Below are 26,051 nucleotides of genomic sequence, written 5' to 3'. Positions count from 1 at the left end.
TTAATATTTACATAATTAAATATTTCCAACATGTTAAGCAATCAAACTCATTAAGACTTGGTTATTTGGAATGAATTTTATACAAACATTTGGACACCCAGTCTGTCTGACGATTCACGAACGTCATATATCGTAATAATTAATTAAAGGAATATATATTTGGATATATATATTTATGATTTGATTAAATGATATTTAAGTATCTCATTAAGTATAATAACAATGAGTTATATATATATAAGATGAGACTACTAACTTAAAGACTTCGAAACAATATACATATATGTAATGATTATCGTTGTAATAGTATTTCACACACACACACACACACACACACACACACACATATATATATATATATATATATATATATATATATATATATATATATATATATATATATATATATATATATATATATATATATATGATATTAGATATGATAATACACCATGTTAACATATTAACATAACAATTTAACATCTCATTTAAGTGTAATAACAATGGGTCAATTATATTTAACAAGATCGTTAACCTAAAGGTTTCGAAACAACACTTACATGTAACGACTAACGATGACTTAACGACTCAGTTAAATATATATACATGTAATGTATTATGATGTATTTATACACTTTTGAAAGACTTCAAGACACATATCAAAGTACTTCTAGTTAACAAAAATGCTTACAATTACATTCTCATTCATTTTCATCAAAAATTCTACTCGTACATGTATGGTATTGTACTCGTATAATACGCAGCTTCTAGATGTATTTACTATTCATCTATACTAATAAAAATCTGCTCCTTAGCAGCCTTAAATGATTAAAGATCATGTGGGAACCATCATTTGTCAACTTGCATGAATTATTTAGCAAGAAAACAAACTTAAGTATCTTTTTTTCTTTATAAAATGTAAAAAAACGTATTCATGAATGCACACCATTTCTTCACTCCATTTTCTCATACTTACACTCCAATTTCTCTCTCAAAATACTCCTAACATCATACTTGATCATCTCCAAGCATTTTCACCATCTTTTAGCTTCAATTACAAGCTTTAATCATCATAAAAACAACCATCTTTCAAGAACACTTCAAGAATCATATCAAGTCTTCATGACTACTTCCAAGCTTTCTAATCCATTCCAACTCATCATCTAAGATCAAGAAACCTTTGTTAGTTACAGTAGGTTATCTTTCTTATTCAAGGTAATATTCATATTCAAACTTTGATTCAATTTCTATAACTATAACAATCTTATTACAAGTGGAAATCTTACTTGAACTTGTTTTCGTGTCATGATTCTACTTCAAGAACTTTCAAGCTATCCAAGGATCCTTTGAAGCTAGACCTATTTTTCTCATTTCCAGTAGGTTTATCCAGAAAACTTGAGGTAGTAATGATGTTCATAACATCATTCGATTCATCCATATAAAACTATCTTATTCAAAGAGCTAAACTTGTAATCACTAGAACATAGTTTAGTTAATTCTAAACTTGTTCGCAAACAAAGTTAATCCTTCTAACTTAACTTTTAAAATCAATTAAACACATGTTCTATATCTATATGATATGCTAACTTAATGATTTAAAAACTGTAAACACGAAGAACACCGTAAAATCGGATATACGCCGTCGTAGTACAACCGGGGGCTGTTTTGGTTTGGATAATTAAAAACTATGAAAAACTTTGATTTAAAAGCTATACTTCTGGGAAAATAATTTTTCTTATGAATATGAAACTATATCCAAAAATCATGGTTAAACTCAAAGTGAAAGTATGTTTTTCAAAATAGTCATCAAGATGTCGTTCTTTCGACGGAAATGACTACCTCTTTCAAAAACGACTTGTAACTTATATTTACAACTATAAACCTATACTTTTTCTATTTAGTTTCATAAAGTTAAGTTCAATATGAAACCGTAGCTGCTTAAATCACTCAAAACGGATTTGAAACGAAGAAATGACGGGTAAAACAAAATTGGTAAAAACTACTCATTTTAGCTATGTGAAAATTTGTAAGAAATCTATTCCAGCCATAACTTAATCAACTTATATTGTATATTATGTAATCTTGAGATACCATATACACGTATACAATGTTTCGACCTATCATGTCGACCCATCTATATATATATTGCGGAACAACCATAGACACTCTATATGCAAATGTTGGAGTTAGCTATACAGGGTTGAGGTTGATTCCAAAATATATATATAGTTTGAGTTGTGATCAATACTGAGATATGTATACACTGGGTCGTGGATTGATTCAAGATATATATTAAGTTATTCATGTACAATAAATTATGGACTACTAACATTGGACTGCTAACTGGACAACTAAAATCATCAACACGTAATAAAGAAAATATTGTGAATATATTTCGATCATATTTTAATATATGTATATATTGTTATAGGTTCATAAATCAACCCGTGGCCAAGTCTAATTCTCGACGAATTAGTAATCTGTGAAAGTGAGTTATAGTCCCATTTTTACTATCTAAATTATTTTGGGATGAGAATACATGCAAATTTATAAATGTTTTACAAAATAAGCACAAGTTCATGAAATTACATTCTACGATTGATTTGTTATACCGGATATCTGTACTTATTATTAGTATGCTTGGTAACCTAAGAATTAGTGAAAAGCACTAATTGACGCGAATCCTAAAGGTAGATCTACGGGCACCAACCACCCCCATTTTCGAATAGTGGAAATGCTTTAGTACTTCGAAGGGTTCTTGTCATACATTTGAATAGTGGAATGTATGATGCCAGATATCTTAAGCGCTCTATGTTAAGGTCGGTTACCATGCGACTCATCGTATGAATGATTTTTGCAGTTGTAATGATCTTGCGCATTTGATTAAATGAAATCATGTGGCTTATTAAATGTTATGATTATTATATAGAAATTAAACCTATGACTCACCAACATTTTTTGTTGACGTTTTAAGCATGTTTATTCTCAGTGAATATTAAAAATGCTTCCGCTATCGTATGCCAACCCAAGGTCAAGATTTGGAGTCGGCATAATTGTTTATATTGTTTAAACTTGCATTCGGAGTATTTGTTGTAATATATTTGATCATATTGTAATGGGTTGTGCAAAAACTTATTTGTTTGAGGAGATTGTCTTTGATAGACAATCTAAATTATGTCATTAAGACCTTTATTCAATAATAAAGGTTATGGTTGTTTTTAAAAACGAATGTAAGATTTGAAAAACGTCTCATATAGAGGTCAAAACCTCACAAAGAAACCAATTAATATGAAACGTTTATAATTAATATGAACGGGGCATTTCAACAGATATGAAGGTTAGGAGTATATCAAGAATTAGAATCGAATGGAGCATAATGACGAATGTTTTAGAAATATGAATTGAGAGAGAAAGAATAGAAGATGGGAGGTGTGAAAATAAGGAAACGAAGGGGGTAGATTTATAGTATAATATCAGACTGGAAAATCGAGACAGATCATCGCATTAAATTGAAGAGGATCATAATTTCCTTAATTACCGAAGAATCAAATCTTATTACGAAGATTTTCTCCAAACCTCTTGAACTCCGGAAATCAAAAGATATGACGAAACTTACTTTTTCTCATTTCACTCTTTTGTGATAACTTCACTCTTACACTTCGCATAAACAATTTGTTTTATCCATATTACTCAATGATGATAAAACTTTAATTTTCAACTCGAGTAAGTCATGAAAACATACTTATTGTCATCCATGACCATCCCAACCAAATTTCGGGACGAAATTTCTTTAACGGGTATGTACTGTGACAACCCGGAAATTTCTGACCAAATTTAAACTTTATCTTTAAATGATTTAATGTTTCCGACACGATAAGCAAAGTCTGTAATTTTGATTCTCAAAATTTTTGAACTAATGTTATATATTCAGTTAACCTTTGACTATTGACCGACGATTCACGAACATTTATTTGTGTGTGTGTATATATATATATATATATATATATATATATATATATATATATATATATATATATAAGATATATATATATATATATACAATAAGTTAGAATATTAATTATTAAAATTAATTATAAATAACTTGCAATGTGTATTTAAAAAACTGATTTATGTATATTAAATAAAGATATATACATATATATAATTTCAAGTTATTTAGTAAATGATAGTAACATTCGTTTGTTGATTCGATTGATATTTAGATAAGTGAACTAAAACGTTTAAGATGAACAAGTAAAACATTAATTTGCTACAGTATTTTCGAATTGCTACAGTACCTAAAAAGCTACAGTGTTTTCGAAAATCACTATTTGCTACACTAAAAAAAACTTGCTACAGTAAAATACTATTTCAAAATGAAAATGTATATATATATATATATATGTATATATATATATATATATATATATATATATATATATATATATATATATATATATATTACATGGTGATAAAATAAAATATTAACTTAATCTTAAAACGATTTAATTTAAAATAATATTATTATATATATATTAATAAATAACGAGACGTTGATTTATAGAAGCAAATGACCACAACGCTCAAATGTAAAGATTATACTTTGGGTAATATAGTCTATCGATGATTAAGTCTAATTATTGATAAAGGTACACGTCAAGTAACGTAAAGTGCAAGTTTTCTAAGTATACGAAAGGACGTTCGAAAAACCGGAACTGAGACATTAGTCAAGCGTAAACGTACGAGTCATCGGACCAAAAATTACAAGTTAACTATGCACGTGAATATAATATAATATATAATTAATTAATATAAATTAAATATATTATATATATATTATATAATATTATGTCGACGAGCAAAACAACAAACGAATGTGAGCTGGAATAAGGGGTCATGCGATCGCATGGCCAGTGGCCTTCGAAACCATGCGATCACATGGGATGGCTAGGCATGTCAGGTTCTATAAATTCAGTCGAATTCGTTCCGTTTTCACACACATACATATTACACTCTCTGTATTATTATTATTATTATTATTATTATTATTATTATTATTATTATTATTATTATTATTATTATTATTATTATTATTATTATTAAGATTAATATTATTATTAATCTTATTATTATTATCAGTAGTATTAATATTATTATTAGTATTATACATAAAATACTACGACAAAGTACTGTTCAAATGATTTCAAACCAAGTTTTCAAATGAGTCAAAGCTAAGGAAACTATGGGTTGTAGCTATGGAGGATATGGGTAATATTCATGGATATTGTTTGCAAGTCAAACCAAGTATTTATTATCTCCGTTGCATCTACGTACTTTCCTACAATATTGAATCACAATATTGATACGTGAGCATTCATATCTTATCTTTTATATATTAATAGTGTATCCATGGCTAGTGCTCGAGTATAGATGTTTATGCATGCTTGTATGCTTTAATTTTGTCGTTAGATAGTTTATGATGAATCACGAATTTGATACATACGCTACTGATATAAAGTATACGATATGCATTTTTTTGGAAAGCTGGCGAAAAATTATTAACTTTTCATTTAGAAATCGCGTGATTTTGATGAACGGATTAAAATATATGGTCAACTGAATTATGGTTAACGTTAATTGAAATTGTGTTTAAAACTGTAAATTAATATTTAAACAACTTGTCTATGAGATTGATAAATTGAATTTTCAAATATTACTAATCGAGTAAATGAATTTCTATATAAAGCATGTATCGTTTTGTTGAACAATTCTCAAAGTTGACTGTCTTAGCATGTTTTAAAGCTTTATAAACACTATAATCTGATTTTACAAGTATTGGAAAGCTATGTGAAATAATAAAATATTTTCGATTGCCATGATAATTTAAATATAATATAGTCCCTGAAATAAATAATATTTTGAGTTTGATAAACTATAAATTCGTTCAATTATCAAGACTTATACTATGATAATAAACATGTATAGATCATATTGGGTCAGGTTGACTTTTGAGATGACTTTTGTTAACTTTTGCATGTCGGTCTCGAGCGTTAGGATTGTGATAAACTATGACCCGACCTAGCTTATTAGACATGTGTTGACCAACATATGTTCTCTAGGTTGAGATCTACATTTATTTTGCATTCCGAGTTTCGGTCACATTTTGGTGAATGAATTTATGTGCTGCTAAGGTGAGTTTCATTTGCTCCCTTTTTAATTGCTTTTGCAATCTATATTTTTGGGCTGAGAATACATGCACTTTATTTTAAACGCAATGGACACAAGTACATACTTAATTCTACACTGAGTTTGAACCGAAAATCCCTTAGCTTGGGTAACTAGTAACTGCCGGTTATAAGAACTGGTGGGCGCGAGTAGTTGTATATGGATCCATAGGGCTTGATATCCCCGTTCGAGCTAGAGCACTAGCCTTTTAATGGACGTATGCTATTTGAGAAGCGTATACGTTGGTTTGTGTGTATTATTAAGATGATTATACAAAGGGTACTTATTATATAGACGTTAAAGTTTAGTTACCAGGGTGCTCAATTTCGTAGAATATTTTGATAAACGTTTCTGGATGAAACAATGGAAAACTTGTGATCCACATTTATACACAGATTATACGCAACATTAAAACTATAAACTCACCAACCTTTGTGTTGACACTTTTAAGCATGTTAATTCTCAAGTTCCTAGAAGTCTTCCGCTGTTTGCTTATACGTTATACAAGCTATGTGCATGGAGTCATACATGCTTTACTCAAGAAAACTTTGCATTCACAAAATCATCACCATGTATCTTATTTTGACTGCATTGTCAACGGATGTAATATTGTAAACTATTATATACGGTGATTGTCTATACGTAGAAATCATCAGACGTCGAAAACCTTGGATTTATATATTCATTTATGGTATGCCTTTTCAAAAGAATGCAATGTTTACAAAACGTATCATATAGAGGTCAAAACATCACTATGAAATCAATAAATGATGTATTCGTCCAAGTGGATTTATACGGGTCATCACAAATTGGAAGAAACAATGCGCTCTTATTCAATCTATTCACAATCACCCATATAGTATCAAACTGAATTCTTGCCGTTCTTGGTAATTTTGTAATAAAATCCATTGTAATATGCTCCCATTTCCAATTCAGGATTTCTGGTGGTTGCAATTTACCGTACGGATTTTGGTGTTAGACTTTCACTTGTAAACAAGTGATACTTTACTCTACATATTTCACAATATCTTGTTTCATATTGGGCCACCAATACTCTTCTTTCAAATCATGGTACATTTTAGTCGCACCGGGATGAATGGAATACTTTGATTTATGCGCTTCATCAAGTAATAATTGTCTAGCACCTCTGTGCTTTGAAACCCAAAGTCTACCATAACGGGTCAATAATCCTAGCTAATCTTGCTCAAGAAAGTTTACTTGCCCTTTCATTCGCTCTTCATGAGACAATTCTATAATCGCTTCTACTTGAGCCCTAGATTCTTTGAAGAAAGTCGTTTGTAATGGTCATCTATAAGGACTCAATTTGAATCTCCGGACGTCGGTTCTTTCTACTTAACGCATCCGCCACTACATTAGCTTTACCCGAATGGTAAAGTATCTCTCAATCATAATACTTTAAGAGATCGATCCATCTTCGTTGTCGATTATTTAGATCTCTTTGATCAAATAAGTACTTCAGGTTTTTGTGGTCCGTATAAATGGTACATATAACGCCATACAAATAATGACGCTAAATTTTTAAAGCATGGACCATAACCACCAATTCAAGATCATGAACAAGGTGTTACAACTCTTCCCCACTTAAATCGGATCACGTCGTCGAGATCCAAGCTAAGTGACTAGACGGAAAGTGCTTGATCATAAATTCCTCTGTTTCCCATGTATACTCCGTATCTTTCCCGTACTTCCATCTTACTTTAAACAATTTGATAGGATTATTACGAATCTTTCTTATTTGTTCATCAGCAATATCAACCGATTCCTCGATATATCCCAATTTATCATTCACCTCAACTTCTTCTAAGGGCACAATTGTAGATTGTGCTGTTAAACACTTCCTTAGATGATAAACATCGAAAGTATTATGAATTACCGATAACTTTTCGGGCAATTCCAAATGATAAGCTATTTCGCCAACCCGCTCTATGATTTTAAAAGGCCCGATGTAACGAGGACCAAGTTTCCCTCGGTTTCTAAACCAAATAATACCTTTCCACGGAGATACTTTTAAGATCACCATGTCACCTTCCTTAAACTCAATTGGTCTCCTACGTCTATCCGCATATGATTTTGTCTATCCTGGGCTTCTTTCAAACGTTCTCGAATAACTTCAATCTTTTCATTCGTTTTCAACACAAGGTCGGATCCACCCAATTCTTTTTCACCTATTTCACCCCAACAAATCAGAGTGCAACACTTTCTCCTATAAAGCATCTCGTATGGAGGCATTCTAATACTAGTGTGATAGCTATTGTTGTATGTGAACTCCACCAATGGTAGATGTGTATCCCAACTTTTGCCAAATTCAATTGCACAAGCCCGTAACATATCCTCAAGAGTTTGAATGGTCCTCTCACTTTGACCATCGGTTTGCTAGTGAAAAGCAGTACTTAACCTTAATTGCGTTCCCATATCCTCATGAAATTTTCTCCAAAATCGAGAAGTAAATCGAGTATCCCGATCCGATACAATAGATACAGGGACACCATGTCTAGCTATAACCTCTTTGATAAAGAGATTAGCTAAGATCTCGGATGTTGATGTCTCTCAAATTGGAAGAAACAATGTGCTCTTAGTCAATCTATTCACAATCACCCATATAGTATCAAACTGAATTCTTGCCGTTCTTGGTAATTTTGTAATAAAATCCATTGTAATATGCTCCCATTTCCAATTCAAGATTTCTGGTGGTTGCAATTTACCGTACGAATTTTGGTGTTAGACTTTCACTTGTAAACAAGTGATACATTACTCTACATATTTCACAATATCTTATTTCATACCAGGCCACCAATACTCTTCTTTCAAATCATGGTACATTTTAGTCACACCGGGATGAATGGAATACTTTGATTTATGCGCTTCATCAAGTAATAATTGTCTAGCACCTCCGTGCTTTGAAACCCAAAGTCTACCATAACGGGTCAGTAATCCCAGCTAATCTTGCTCAAGAAAGTCTACTTGCCCTTTCATTCGCTCTTCATGAGACAATTCTACAATCACTTCTACTTGAGCCCTAGATTCTTTGAAGAAAGTCGTTTGTAATAGTCATCTAAAAGGAATCAATTTAAATCCCCGTACGTCGGTTCTTTCTACTTAATGCATCTGCCACTACATTAGCTTTACCCGGATGGTAAAGTATCTCTCAATCATAATACTTTAAGAGACCTATCCATCTTCGTTGTCGATTATTTAGATCTCTTTGATCAAATAAGTACTTCAGGTTTTTGTGGTCCATATAAATGGTACATATAATGCCATACAAATAATGACGCTAAAATTTTAAAGCATGGACCACAGCCGCCAATTCAAGATCATGAACAAGGTGTTACAACTCTTCCCCACTTAAATCGGATCGCGTCGTCGAGATCCAAGCTAAGTGACTAGACTGAAAGTGCTTGATCATAAATTCCTCCATTTCCCATGTATACTCTGTATCTTTCCCATACTTCCAATTTACTTTAAACAATTTGATGGATTATTACGAATCTTTCTTTTTTGTTCAACAGCAATATCAACCGATTCCTCGATATATCCCAATTTATCATTCACCTCAACTTCTTCTAAGGGCATAATTGTAGATTGTGCGGTTAAACACTTCCTTAGATGATAAACATGGAAAGTATTATGAATTACCGATAACTTTTTAGGCAATTCCAAAAGATAAGCTATTTCGCCAACCCGCTCTATGATTTTAAAAGGCCCGATGTAACGAAGACCAAGTTTCCCTCGATTTCTAAAGCAAATAATACCTTTCCACAGAGACACTTTTAAGATCACCATGTCACCTTCCTTAAACTCAATTGGTCTCCTACGTCTATCCGCATATGATTTTGTCTATCTTGGGCTTCTTTCAAACGTTCTCGAATAACTTCAATCTTTTCATTTGTTTTCAACACAAGGTCGGATCCACCCAATTCTTTTTCACTTATTTCACCCCAACAAATCAGAGTGCAACACTTTCTCCCATAAAGCATCTCGTATGGAGGCATTTCAATACTAGTGTGATAGCTATTGTTGTATGTGAACTCCACCAATGGTAGATGTGTATCCCAACTTCTGCCAAATTCAATTGCACAAGCCCGTAACATATCCTCAAGAGTTTGAATGGTCCTCTCACTTTGACCATCGGTTTGCTGGTGAAAAGCAGTACTTAACCTTAATTGTGTTCCCATATCCACATGAAATTTTCTCCAAAATCGAGAAGTAAATCGAGTATCCCGATCCGATACAATAGATACAGGGATACCATGTCTAGCTACAACCTCTTTGATAAAGAGATTAGCTAAGATCTCGGATGTTGATGTCTCTCAAATTGGAAGAAACATTGCGCTCTTAGACAATCTATTCACAATCACCCATATAGTATCAAATTAAATTCTTGCCGTTCTTGGTAATTTTGTAATAAAATCCATTATAATATGCTCCCATTTCCAATTCAGGATTTCTGGTGGTTGCAATTTACCGTACGGATTTTGGTGTTAGACTTTCACTTGTAAACAAGTGACACTTTACTCTACATATTTCACAATATCTTGTTTTATACCGGGCCAACAATACTCTTCTTTCAAATCATGGTACATTTTAGTCGCACCGGGATGAATGGAATACTTTGATTTATGCGCTTCATCAAGTAATAATTGTCTAGTACCTCCGTGCTTTGAAACCCAAAGTCTACCATAACGGGCCAATAATCCCAGCTAATCTTGCTCAAGAAAGTCTACTTGCCATTTCATTCGCTCTTCATGAGACAATTCTACAATCGCTTCTACTTGAGCCCTAGGTTCTTTGAAGAAAGTCATTTGTAATGGTCATCTATAAGGACTCAATTTAAATCCTCGGACTTCGGTTCTTTCTACTTAACGCATCCGCCACTACATTAGCTTTACCCGGATGGTAAAGTATCTCTCAATCATAATACTTTAAGAGATCCATCCATCTTCGTTGTCGGTTATTTAGATCTCTTTGATCAAATAAGTACTTCAGGTTTTTGTGGTCCGTATAAATGGTACATATAACGCCATACAAATAATGACGCTAAATTTTTAAAGCATGGACCACAGCCGCAAATTCAAGATCATGAACAAGGTAATTATTCTCATGCTCTTTCAATTGCCTTGAAGCATAAGCAATAACTGTAGTGACCCGAACTTTTCCATGTTTATATATATATTAAATGAAATTGTTATTTACATGATTAAGTGTTTCCAACATGTTAAGCAATCAAACTTGTTAAGACTTGATTAATTGAAATAGGTTTCATATAGACATTTGACCACCCAAGTTGACCGGTGATTCACGAACGTTAAAACTTGTAAAAACTATATGATGACATATATATGATTATATATATAGTTAACATGATATTATGATAAGTAGGTATCTCATTAGGTATTTTAACAATGAGTTATATACATAAAATTGAGTTTATTGAATTAAGAAACTCGAAATGATATATATAACGATTATCGTTATAACAACTTCTTACTAAATACATATGAATCATATTAAGATATTGATACACTATGTTTAATCATGATAAATGATAAGTAAACATGTCATTAAGTGTATTAACAATGAACTACATATGTAAAAACAAGACTACTAACTTAATGATTTCGAAACGAGACATATATGTAACGATTATCGTTGTATCGACACTTAAATGTATATATATCATATTAAGATATATTAATATATCATAATATCATGATAATATAATAATTTAACATGTCATTAGATATCATAAACATTGGGTTAACAACATTTAACAAGATCGTTAACTTAAAGGTTTCAAATCAACATTTACATGTAACGACTAACGATGACTCAACGACTCAGTTAAAATGTATATACATGTAGTGTTTTAATTTGTATTCATACACTTTTGAAAGACTTCAAGACACTTATCAAAATACTTCTACTTAACAAAAATACTTACAATTACATCCTCGTTCAGTTTCATCAATAATTCTACTCGTATGCACCCGTATTCGTACTCATAAAATACACAGCTTTTAGATGTATGTACTATTGGTATATACACTCCAATGATCAGCTCTTAGCAGCCCATGTGAGTCACCTAACACATGTGGGAACCATCATTTGACAACTAGCATGAAATATCTCATAAAATTACAAAAATATGAGTAATCATTCATGACTTATTTACATGTAAACAAAATTACACATCCTTTATATCTAATCAATATACCAACGACCAAAAACACCTACAAACACTTTCATTCTTCAATTTTATTCATCTAATTGATCTCTCTCAAGTTCTATCTTCAAGTTCTAAGTGTTCTTCATAAATTCTACAAGTTCTAGTTTCATAAAATCAAGAATACTTCCAAGTTTGCTAGCTTACTTCCAATCTTGTAGAGTGATCATCCAACCTTAAGAAATCTTTCTTATTTACAGTAAGATATCTTTCTAATACAAGGTAATACTCATATTTAAACTTTGATTCAATTTCTATAACTATAACAATCTTATTTCGAGTGGAAATCTTACTTGAACTTGTTTTCGTGTCATGATTCTACTTCATGAACTTTCAAGCCATCCAAGATCCTTTGAAGCTAGATCCATTTGTCTCTTTTCCAGTAGGCTTATCCACAAAACTTGAGGTAGTAATGATGTTCATAACTGTAGTGACCCGAACTTTTCCATGTATATATATATTAATTGAGATTGATATTTACATGATTAAATGTTTCCAACATGTTAAGAAATCAAACTTGTTAAGACTTGATTAATTGAAATATGTTTCATATAGACAATTGACCACCCAAGTTGACCGGTGATTCACGAACGTTAAAACTTGTAAAAACTATATGATGACATATATATGGATATATATATAGTTAACATGATACTATGATAAGTAAACATATCATTAAGTATATTAACAATGAACTACATATGTAAAAACAAGACTACATATAATAATTTAAAATCTCATTTGATATTATAAACATTGGGTTAACAATATTTAACAAGATCGTTAACCTAAAGGTTTCAAAACAACACTTACATGTAACGACTAACGATGACTTAACGACTCAGTTAAAATGTATATACATGTAATGTTTTAATATGTATTTATACACTTTTGAAAGACTTCAATACACTTATCAAAATACTTCTACTTAACAAAAATGCTTACAATTACATCCTCGTTCAGTTTCATCAACAATTCTACTCGTATGCACCCGTATTCGTACTCGTACAATACACAGCTTTTAGATGTATGTACTCTTGGTATATACACTCCAATGATCAGCTCTTAGCAGCCCATTTGAGTCACCTAACACATGTGGGAACCATCATTTGGCAAATAGCATGAAATATCTCATAAAATAACAAAAATATGAGTAATCATTCATGACTTATTTACATGAAAATAAAATTACATATCCTTTATATCTAATCCATACACCAATGACCAAAAACACCTACAAACACTTTCATTCTTCAATTTTCTTCATCTAATTGATCTCTCTCAAGTTCTATCTTCAAGTTCTAAGTGTTCTTCATAAATTCTACAAGTTCTAGTTACATAAAATCAAGAATACTTGCAAGTTTGCTAGCTCACTTCCAATCTTGTAAGGTGATCATCCAACCTTAAGAAATCTTTGTTTCTTACAGTAGGTTATCATTCTAATACAAGGTAATAATCATATTCAAACTTTGGTTCAATTTCTATAACTATAACAATCTTATTTCAAGTGATGATCTTACTTGAACTTGTTTTCGTGTCATAATTCTGCTTCAAGAACTTCGAGCCATCCAAGGATCCGTTGAAGCTAGATCCATTTTTCTATTTTCCTGTAGGTTTATCCAAGGAACTTAAGGTAGTAATGATGTTCATAACATCATTCGATTCATACATATAAAGCTATCTTATTCGAAGGTTTAAACTTGTAATCACTAGAACATAGTTTAGTTAATTCTAAACTTGTTCGCAAACAAAAGTTAATCCTTCTAACTTGACTTTTAAAATCAACTAAACACATGTTCTATATCTATATGATATGCTAACTTAATGATTTAAAACCTGGAAACACGAAAAACACCGTAAAACCGGATTTACGCCGTCGTAGTAACACCGCGGGCTGTTTTGGGTTAGTTAATTAAAAACTATGATAAACTTTGATTTAAAAGTTTTTATTCTGAGAAAATGATTTTTATTATGAACATGAAACTATATCCAAAAATTATGGTTAAACTCAAAGTGGAAGTATGTTTTCTAAAATGGTCATCTAGACGTCGTTCTTTCGACTGAAATGACTACCTTTACAAAAACGACTTGTAACTTATTTTTCGGACTATAAACCTATCTTTTTCTGTTTAGATTCATAAAATAGAGTTCAATATGAAACCATAGCAATTTGATTCACTCAAAACGGATTTAAAATGAAGAAGTTATGGGTAAAACAAGATTGGATAATTTTTCTCATTTTAGCTACGTGAAAATTGGTAACAAATCTATTCCAACCATAACTTAATCAACTTGTATTGTATATTATGTAATCTTGAGATACCATAGACACGTATACAATGTTTCGACCTATCATATCGACACATCTATATATATTTCGGAACAACCATAGACACTCTATATGTGAATGTTGGAGTTAGCTATACAGGGTTGAGGTTGATTCCAAAATATATATAGTTTGAGTTGTGATCAATACTGAGATACGTATACACTGGGTCGTGGATTGATTCAAGATAATATTTATCGATTTATTTCTATACATCTAACTGTGAACAACTAGTTGTAGGTTACTAACGAGGACAGCTGACTTAATAAATTTAAAACATCAAAATATATTAAAAGTGTTGTAAATATATTTTGAACATACTTTGATATATATGTATATATTGTTATAGGTTCGTGAATCAACCAGTGGCCAAGTCTTACTTCCCGACGAAGTAAAAATCTGTGAAAGTGAGTTATAGTCCCACTTTTAAAATCTAATATTTTTGGGATGAGAATACATGCAGGTTTTATAAATGATTTACAAAATAGACACAAGTACGTGAAACTACATTCTATGGTTGAATTATCGAAATCGAATATGCCCCTTTTTATTAAGTCTGGTAATCTAAGAATTAGGGAACAGACACCCTAATTGACGCGAATCCTAAAGATAGATCTATTGGGCCTAACAAACCCCATCCAAAGTACGGATGCTTTAGTACTTCGAAATTTATATCATATCCGAAGGGTGTCCCGGAATGATGGGGATATTCTTATATATGCATCTTGTTAATGTCGGTTACCAGGTGTTCACCATATGAATGATTTTTATCTCTATGTATGGAATGTGTATTGAAATATGAAATCTTGTGGTCTATTATTATGATTTGATATATAAAGGTTAAACCTATAACTCACCAACATTTTTGTTGACGTTTTAAGCATGTTTATTCTCAGGTGATTATTAAGAGCTTCCGCTGTCGCATACTTAAATAAGGACGAGATTTGGAGTCCATGCTTGTATGATATTGTGTAAAAACTGCATTCGAGAAACTTATTTTGTTGTAACATATTTGTATTGTAAACCATTATGTAATGGTCGTGTGTAAAAGGATATTTTAGATTATCATTATTTGATAATCTACGTAAAGCTTTTTAAACCTTTATTGATGAAATAAAGGTTATGGTTTGTTTTAAAATGAATGCAGTCTTTGAAAAACGTCTCATATAGAGGTCAAAACCTCGTAACGAAATCAATTAATATGGAACGTTTTTAATCAATAAGAACGGGACATTTCAGTTGGTATCCGAGCGTTGGTCTTAGAGAACCAGAATTTTGCATTAGTGTGTCTTATCGAGTTTGTTAGGATGCATTAGTGAGTCTGGACTTCGACCGTGTTTACTTGAAAAATGATTGCTTAACAAATTTTGTTGGAAACTATATATTTTTAACATGTGAATATTATGTGATATATTAATCTCTTAACGCGTTTGATATTATGTGATAGATGTCTACCTCTAGAACAAGTCCCATTGACTCACCTAATAATAATGAAGAGTCAAATGTAAATTGGAATGATTCGTGGACTGATTCACAAGTTCCGGAAGAGGAACCGGAAGAAGAGTCGGAACCGGAAGAAGAATCGGAACCGGAAGAAGAATCAGAACCGGATGAAGAAATAGAACCGGTGGGGGAAATAATAAAACGGTTAAGTAAAAGAAAATCCTCAACCAACCGACCAAGGTTAATTATGGTCAATGGTGTTTCCGCCAAGGAAGCAAAATATTGGGAGGATTACCAATTCTCCGATGAATCGGATTCCGACGAGAATTCCGACGATGTTATAGAAATTACCCCAACTGAATTTAAAAAGGCAAAAGAAAATAATAAGGGAAAGGGCATAAAAATAGAGAAATCTAATTCCAACCCCGATGAACTTTATATGTATCGTCAACCCCCGAAGTCCTTAAGTTGTAACAATGACCCGGGAACCTCTAAACCACCAGGTTTTTCTAAACCAATGTGGAAAACGACGGCTCGTATTAGGGGAACATCATATATCCCTAGAAACTTGGCAAAACGAACCAAAACTGAAGAAGAAGAAACAAGCGAGTCGGAATAAGATAGTTGTACTCGTGTGGTGTAACATATGTAATATAGTGTGCTTATGCTTTATGATATATGTAAAAAAATTGCTTGTATTAATAAGTATTTTTTTTATGAATCTAACTCTTGTCTATTTTACAGTATAAAAACACAAAATGGATAGACAACCCAATATTTTAAGAGACCTACCCGGAGACATGATTGATGGAATCTTGTCTAGAGTCGGTCAGAATTCTTCGGCACAACTATTTAAGGCGAGATCAGTTTGTAACACATTCGAAGAACGTTCCAAGAATGCCTTGGTTTATAAAAGGCTTTCGTTCGAATGATGGGGGATATCACATTGGGAAATCCATAAGTTACGATGTGTTTACTTTGACGCATATATTGCGGGGAACCCAAATGCTATTTTACGCAATGGGTTAAGAAATTATTTTGACTCAATATATCCGAATATTGGACTTCGTGATTTAGAAAAAGCGGCTAACATGCAACATAAAGAAGCATGTTATGCTTACGGATTAGTAATGTTCGCTTCTCACCAAAGTGAGAACAAGAACATCGGGCTACAACTATTAAACAAAACGTTCCCACAAGTGACGGAGTCGGTAATTGGGGTAAGAAATGAGGTTTTAAGATTGTTACGGGACTGTTGGACATTACGTAACCCTCGTCCCTTTGACGACGTTACAACACGCTATCTTATCAACGGCCATAACGGTTATGTTCCACAAGACCAAGGATGGGAAGTAATCCTAGTAAAACCAGAATGCATGACTTGTTTCTGGACGTATGAATTACGTGTCTTTATTGCCTTTGTTGAACGACTTGTGTACTAGCTAGAATTATCTTCACAACCATCTTGTATCAAATTTATTGTGTGCTATATTTCATGCTATATGTAAAATAAGCGGTATTGTTAGTTTGTAAAATATTGTGTAAAAGTTTGAACGCGAAATATTATTATAATCAGTTTTTCATATAGAATTGTAGTAGTTGAATTGTATATTAGCTACTAAGTATGAACTTAACGGGTAGGTACTACTCGAATTTAAACTTATAAAACGCTAATATGAAGAAAAAGCTTTTATAAATGAGTTCATATTATGCTATGAAATACTATTAACTACTCTTAATATTCTGTATGATTAAGTTGTTCCATTTGACTATTTTGAAGGAAATGGCACCGACTACTCGACACACCGTGAATATGAATGAAGAGGAATTCCGTACTTTTCTAGCTTCAAACATAGCCGCAGTACAGGCTGCGCTACATACCAACAATAACCTTGGATCTAGCAGTACAGGAAATCGTGTAGGATGCACCTACAAAGAATTCACTGCCTGCAAACCTTTGGAATTTGATGGAACCGAAGGACCGATCGGATTGAAACGGTGGACCGAGAAGGTCGAATCGGTGTTTGCCATAAGTAAGTGTACTGAAGAGGACAAAGTGAAGTATGCTACACATACCTTCACAGGTTCTGCGTTAACATGGTGGAATACCTATCTAGAGCAAGTGGGACAAGACGATGCGTACGCACTACCGTGGTCAGCATTCAAGCACTTGATGAACGAGAAGTACCATCCCAGAACCGAGGTCAATAAGCTCAAGACAGAACTTAGAGGGTTACGAACCCAAGGATTTGATATTACCACGTACGAAATACGATTCACAGAATTGTGCCTATTGTGTCCGGGAGCATTCGAAGATGAGGAAGAGAAGATCGACGCGTTTGTGAAAGGATTACCGGAAAGGATCCAAGAAGATATAAGTTCACACGAGCCCACCTCCATACAACAGGCATGTAGAATGGCTCACAAACTAGTGAACCAGATTGAAGAAAGAATTAAAGAACAGACTGCTGAAGAGGCCAATGTGAAGCAAGTCAAAAGAAAGTGGGAGGAAAACGGTGATAAGAATCACCAATACAACAACAACAGCAATTACAACAATAATCGCAACAATTATCCCAACAATCGCAACATCAATCGCAACTACAACAAACGGCCCAACAATAACAACAACAACAACAACAACAGCAACTACAACAATCATCCCAACAACAATAATAACCGCAACAACAACAACAATCAGAAGCAGCTATGCCAAAGGTGTGAAAAGTATCACTCGGGGTTCTGCACCAAATTTTGCAACAAGTGTAAAAGAAATGGTCATAGCGCAGCGAAGTGTGAGGTCTACGGACCAGGGGTTAATACAACGAAAGGAACAAATGGTGTCGGAACGAGTAATGGCGGAGAAAATAGTGTCGGAGCAAGTTATGCCAATGTAGTTTGTTATAAATGTGGAAAACCGGGCCACATTATTAGAAATTGCCCGAACCAGGAGAACACGAATGGACAAGGCCGCGGAAGAGTTTTCAATATTAATGCGGTAGAGGCATAGGAAGACCCGGAGCTTGTTACAGGTACGTTTCTTATTGACAATAAATCTGCTTACGTTTTATTTGATTCGGGTGCGGATAGAAGCTATATGAGTAGAGATTTTTGTGCTAAATTAAGTTATCCATTGACGCCTTTGGATAGTAAATTTTTACTCGAATTAGCAAATGGCAAATTAATTTCAGCAGATAATATATGTCGGAATCGAGAAATTAAACTGGTTAGCGAAACATTTAAGATTGATTTGATACCAGTAGAGTTAGGGAGTTTTGATGTGATAATCGGTATGGATTGGTTGAAAGAAGTGAAAGCAGAGATCGTTTGTTACAAAAATGCAATTCGTATTATACGAGAAAAAGGAAAAACCTTAATGGTGTACGGAGAAAAGGGCAACACGAAGCTACATCTTATTAGTAATTTGAAGGCACAAAAACTAATAAGAAAAGGTTGCTATGCTGTTTGATAATGCTAAAAACGAACATATATTTCATAGCATTATTCCTCAAGAAAGACAAGCTTTTAGTTGCAATTGTTCTATTTACAAGTGATATTCGTTTAAATAATAAAAGGTGAAGACAAAAGACAGATTCGACGAATTGAAGACGCAAACGACCAAAAAGCTCAAAAGTACAAAATACAATCAAAGAGGTTCCGATTATTGATAAGAAACGTCTCGAAATTACAAGAGTACAAGATTCAAAACGCAAAGTACAAGATATTAAATTATACGCAAGGACGTTCGAAAATCCGGAACCGGGACATGAGTCAACTCTCAACGCTCGACGCAACGGACTAAAAATTACAAGTCAACTATGCACATAAATATAATATAATATTTAAATAATTCTTATAATTATTTAATATATTATATTATTTATAAAACCGTCGGCAGAAGAAAACAACCAAATATGAGCCTCTCCAGCTGGCCATGCGATCGCATGGCCTGGAAAGTATAAATCCATGCGATCGCATGAGCCCCAGTTCCAGCCCACATGCCTATAAAAATCGAGCTTTGGTGCACCACAAATCCATCTATCTTTCTCTTCTCTCCATATATACGTAAAATATATATTTATAATTTATATTTTAATTTTAATTTTAATTCTAATAATAAGGGTATGTTAGCGAATATTGTAAGGGTGTAAGTCAAAATTCTGTCCGTGTAACGCTACGCTATTTTTAATCATTGTAAGTTATGTTCAACCTTTTTACATTAATGTCTCGTAGCTAAGTTATTATTATGCTTATTTAATCCGAAGTAATCATGATGTTGGGCTAATTACTAAAATTGGGTAATTAGGCTTTGTACCATAATTGGGGTTTGGACAAAAGAACGACACTTGTGGAAATTAGACTATGAGCTATTAATGGGCTTTATATTTGTTTAACTAAATGATAGTTTGTTAATGTTAATATAAAGATTTACAATTGGGCGTCCCTATAAATTACCATATACACTCAATCGGACACGATGGGCGGGGTATTTATATGTACGAATAATCGTTCATTTAACCGGACACGGGAATGGATTAATAGCCACTAGAATAATTAAAACAGGGGTGAAATTATGTACAAGGACACTTGGTATAATTGATAACAAAATATTAAAACCTTGGGTTACACTCAGTCGACATCCTGGTGTAATTATTAAACAAAGTATTAAAATCTTGTTACAGTTTAAGTCCCCAATTAGTTGGAATATTTAACTTCGGGTATAAGGATAATTTGATGAGGACACTCGCACTTTATATTTATGACTGATGGACTGTTATGGACAAAAACCAGACGGACATATTAAATAATCCAGGACAAAGGACAATTAACCCATGGGCATAAAACTAAAATCAACACGTCAAACATCATGATTACGGAAGTTTAAATAAGCATAATTCTTTTATTTCATATTTAATTTCCTTTATTTTATATTTAATTGCACTTCTAATTATCGCATTTTTATTGTTATTTTATTTAATTGCATTTTTAATTATCGTACTTTTTAATTATCGCAAGTTTATTTTATCGCACTTTTATTATTCGCAATTTCATTATTGTTATTTACTTTACGCTTTAATTTAAGTCTTGTATTTATTTTTAATACTTTACATTTGGTTTTAACTGCGACTAAAGTTTTAAAATCGACAAACCGGTCATTAAACGGTAAAAACCCCCTTTTTATAATAATAATATTACTTATATATATATTTGTATTTTTATAAAAGTAAACTAATATAGCGTTAAGCTTTGTTTAAAAAGATTCCCTGTGGAACGAACCGGACTTACTAAAAACTACACTACTGTACGATTAGGTACACTGCCTATAAGTGTTGTAGCAAGGTTTAAGTATATCCATTCTATAAATAAATAAATATCTTGTGTAAAAATGTATCGTATTTAATAGTATTTCCTGCTAAAATTAATAGTATTTTATACCACTCCGCTACCACATCAAGTATTTTTGGCGCCGCTGTCGGGGAACATCATTCTAGCTTAAAAGCCGGAAGCGCAACGCTAATATAAAAAAAAAAAAATTTATTTTTAGTACGCTTTTGTAAAAATACGTTTTAAATATTCAAAAATATTAAAAGAAAAACAAAAATATAAATATTTTTTTTTAAGAGTTTGGTAAATATTTAAGTTTTATAAAGTTTCTTTATTTCTATTTTTTTTATTTTGTAAAAATATAAGTTTTATTTAATTAATAAATATATTTTATATTTTACAGCAAAAACAGAAAAAAAAAATTAAATTTCGGCCTGTACTGTAGCAGCCCACTCTATGGCCCGAAACCCTAGCCCATGCGATCGCATGGCTGGGCAACTGAGGACTCATGCGATCGCATGAGCCCATCTGACACGCCAGATTAGACTGCAGCCAGCAATCATTACGGAGTATAATTATTAATTATAATTAATTATAACCCTAATTAGGGTTTAGGTTATTATATTAATTAATTTTAGATATTAATTAATTTGTATTTAAAATTTAATTAGTTTTTATAAATTACAAAATTGATAGTTTAATAAAATAAATAATATAAAAATAATATTTTTATAAAAATTGTACTTTTTACAACTTTTTGTATATTTTTATATTTTGTCCCTTTTTAATCGTTTTAGCGTAACTTTTGTATTTTTCGCTCATATTTAGTTTTAATTCATAGTCTTTGCCATAGTTATTTTTACTTCTAAATTTTTAGGCTTTGCCGTAGAATTCCTTAAGTGCTTTTTCTTTAGACTAAGATTTAAGTGCTTTAGAATTTTGCGACGCCTTTTTAAGTTTTAGTTTCTTTTTAAGTTATTTCCATTTGGGATTTAGTTTTTCTTGTAAGCTTTAATATTTTTAGACGACTTTTACCTATGTATCAATTATCATTCCAATTAGTAATTTCAATTTGCGATTATAATTTTAAGTTAGTTGTAGTAATAAGGTTAGGTTAGTCAAGTATTTTTAAGTTTTATAAGTTTCTTTTATTTTTCCGTCACCTTTTATTTTTCAACCATTTTTCTTTTTCGACCTTTTTCGACGAACTCTTTTTCTTTCTTATTTCTCGCTTTTCTAGTTTTAGGACATAGATTTTTATTCTACTTCTTATCTAAAATTCTTAAAATTATGAAAATTTATTTTAAGTGGTTAAATTGATAGACATCAAAATTTTCTGGTTCGTAGTAATAGTTGGATTTGTACGTGGACCGGGTTATTGGAGCCAAACAGTCCTCAATTATATTGAGACCAAACGAATCCTGCCCCTCTGCTGCATCTTTTGGCTATTCGAAACGTGGGCAAAATCAGAAAAGTCTATTGATTGGATAACTTATTATAATTTTTCTTTCTTTTTTAAAACTAATAGGATATTCAGTGAATGCACCGAGCAAGACGTTCACCACCTTTTGTACGTTCACCACCTGTAACTAGATCAAGACATTTAGCAAATATAACCGCCGTTGATTTTTCTTTAGAATCGTCATCCAGTCGACCAAGTACTTCAGTTCAAATTTCCGATAATCCATTTTTTGAACCCGACCTCACAATTGAGAATCCGGAGAATATTCAGGAACGGTTCGTAGATCCTGAACCATTAAACTTTCCTCCGGAACCACCAATCATTCAAACAGAGATTGTTGAGGAACGAACCATTAAATCAAAATCCTCTAGTGATTCTGATTCAACAAATTCAATTATGGAGAATCTGGAACCTTTAAGTATGGAAGACCGAATGAGAGCTAAACGCACTGGACAAGGTCACGCAATTACTCATCCATAAATTAATGCGCCAGATTATGAAATCAAAGGACAAATTCTACACATGGTGACTAATCAATGTCAATTTAGTGGTGCGCCGAAGGAAGATCCAAATGAACATCTACGTACCTTTAATAGGATCTGCACACTATTTAAAATCCGAGAAGTGGAGGATGAACAGATATATCTCATGTTATTTCCCTGGACTTTAAAGGGAGAAGCCAAAGATTGGTTGGAATCGTTACCTGAAGGGGCAATCGATACATGGGATGTTTTAGTTGACAAATTTCTTAAACAATTCTTTCCTGCATCTAAAGCCGTAAGACTTCAAGCAGAAATTGTTACGTTTACACAGAAACCAAATGAAACTCTATATGAGGCGTGGACTAGATATGGAAAGTTATTAAGAGGATGTCCGCAACATGGTTTAGACACCTGTCAAATAGTACAAATATTCTACCAAGGATGTGACATCACTACAAGAAAAGACATAGATATAGCAGCTGGTGGTTCTATTATGAAGAAAACCGAAACTGATGCTTACAAAATTATTGATAACACTGCTTCCCACTCACATGAGTGGCACCAAGAAAAAGATATCATTAGATCATCTAAAGCAGCTAGAGCCGATTCTAGCCATGACTTAGATTCCATTTCCGCAAAGATAGATGCTGTGGAGAGACGAATGGAAAAGATGACTAAAGATATTCACTCAATACGAATTAGTTGTGAGCAGTGTGGAGGACCACATTTGACAAAAGATTGTCTCAGTATTGAATTAACAATGGAACAAAGAGAGAATATTTCATACATAAACCAAAGGCCTGGAAATAATTATCAGAATAATTATCAACTGCCAAGACCAATTTACAATCAAAACCAGAATTATAACCGAAATATTCCATACAACAACCAACAAGGTCCTAGCAATCAACAAGTATCCAATAATAATTACAATCAGCAAAGACCGAATTTTCAAAACAAACCACCACAACAAACCGATGATAAAAAGCCGAATTTAGAAGATATGATGACGAAGCTAGTTGAAACTCAAACGCAGTTTTTCACCTCTCAGAAACAAACCAATGAACAAAATGCTCAAGCATTTAGAAATCAACAAGCTTCTATTCAAAATCTGGAACAAGAAGTAAGTAACCTAGCAAGGTTAATAGGTGAAAGAAAACTGGGAACTCTACCTAGTGATACAAATGCTAACCCCCGGAATGAAACAGCTAAAGCCATTACCACAAGAAGTGGTACAACACTTAAACCACCGGAAATACCTGTAACTTCTGATGAAACTATTCCTACTCCACAAGAACCACAACCTGATCAAGATAAGGAAAAAGAACCGGTAGTTGAAAAGGTTAATGAAGATAACACAGTTAAGGATAAACCTTATGTTAAACCATACCAACCACCACTTCCTTACCCGAGTAAAATGAAGAAAGAGAAACTTGAAGCCGAGCAATCCAAATTCTTGGATATGTTTAAACAGATAAATGTAAATCTTCCTTTCATTGATGTGATTTCAGGAATGCCTAGATATGCTAAATTCTTGAAAGATCTAATCTCAAATAGAAAGAAAATGGAAGAGCTCTCGGCTGTTACTATGAATGCTAATTGTTCAGCAGTGCTGTTGAATAAGATACCAGAAAAATTATCTGATCCAGGAAGTTTCACAATTCCATGTTTTCTGGGTAGTCTTAGTTCAATAGAAGCATTGGCAGACTTAGGTGCTAGTATAAATTTAATGCCGTATTCACTATACACTAAACTAGACCTTGGAGAATTGAAACCAACCAGAATAAGCATACAACTAGCCGATAGATCAACAAAATATCCTAGAGGGATAATGGAGAACATGCTAGTTAAAGTTGGTACTTTAGTATTTCCAGTAGATTTTGTTGTTTTGGACATGGAAGAAGATTCTCAAGTTCCTCTCATATTAGAAAGACCATTCTTAAACACGGCTAAAGCAATGATAGACGTATTCGGTAAGAAATTGACCCTAAGTATAGAGGATGAGAGTGTTACCTTTTCAGTTGATAGAGCAATGCAACAACCACAATCTGCAGATGATACATGTTATTATATTCAAACTATAGATGCACATGCAGAATTATTAGAAGAATTTCCAGAATTACAAGGAACAGGAGAATGTTCTTTAGGAGAAGGTAATGAACCAATTGATGAAGCTGAAATGTTAGCTACACTAATAGCTAATGGATATGAACCAACAACAGAAGAAATTCAAATGCTAAAAGAAAAAGACAGATATCGATACAAATCATCGATAGAAGAACCTCCGAAATTAGAGTTAAAGCCACTTCCAAACCATTTGGAATACGCTTATTTACATGGTGAATCTGAATTACCTGTAATAATATCGTCTTCTCTTAATGAAAATGAGAAATCACAACTCATTTCTGTGTTGAAAGCTCATAAACCAGCCATTGCATGGAAAATTCATGATATTAAAGGAATAAGTCCTTCGTATTACACACATAAAATCCTTATGGAAGAAGGTCATAAAACGTATGTGCAACGCCAACGAAGACTAAATCC

At 32.5% G+C, this 26,051-nt stretch overlaps 2 protein-coding genes across 2 annotated transcripts; both read right to left on the bottom strand.

Moving 5' to 3' along the window:
* Nucleotides 1-7,837: 7,837 nt before the first annotated feature.
* LOC139900658 (uncharacterized) lies at nucleotides 7,838-8,574 on the bottom strand. The gene is made up of 2 exons (XM_071883443.1): nucleotides 8,264-8,574; nucleotides 7,838-8,084 (listed from the first exon to the last, which is right to left on the bottom strand). The coding sequence occupies exons 1-2, from the start codon at nucleotides 8,572-8,574 to the stop codon at nucleotides 7,838-7,840; spliced, it is 558 nt and encodes a 185-aa protein (XP_071739544.1).
* Nucleotides 8,575-9,702: 1,128 nt separating this feature from the next.
* LOC139900592 (uncharacterized) lies at nucleotides 9,703-10,238 on the bottom strand. Its single transcript, XM_071883378.1, has 2 exons — nucleotides 10,027-10,238; nucleotides 9,703-9,847 (listed from the first exon to the last, which is right to left on the bottom strand). Exons 1-2 carry the CDS (start codon nucleotides 10,236-10,238, stop codon nucleotides 9,703-9,705), a joined length of 357 nt encoding a protein of 118 aa, XP_071739479.1.
* Nucleotides 10,239-26,051: the final 15,813 nt, after the last annotated feature.

Source organism: Rutidosis leptorrhynchoides, chromosome 1 (genome assembly GCF_046630445.1).
Source record: "Rutidosis leptorrhynchoides isolate AG116_Rl617_1_P2 chromosome 1, CSIRO_AGI_Rlap_v1, whole genome shotgun sequence".
NCBI lineage: Eukaryota > Viridiplantae > Streptophyta > Magnoliopsida > Asterales > Asteraceae > Rutidosis > Rutidosis leptorrhynchoides.
Note: the sequence above shows the minus strand (reverse complement) of the source record. Positions and strands in the feature narration are given on the sequence as shown.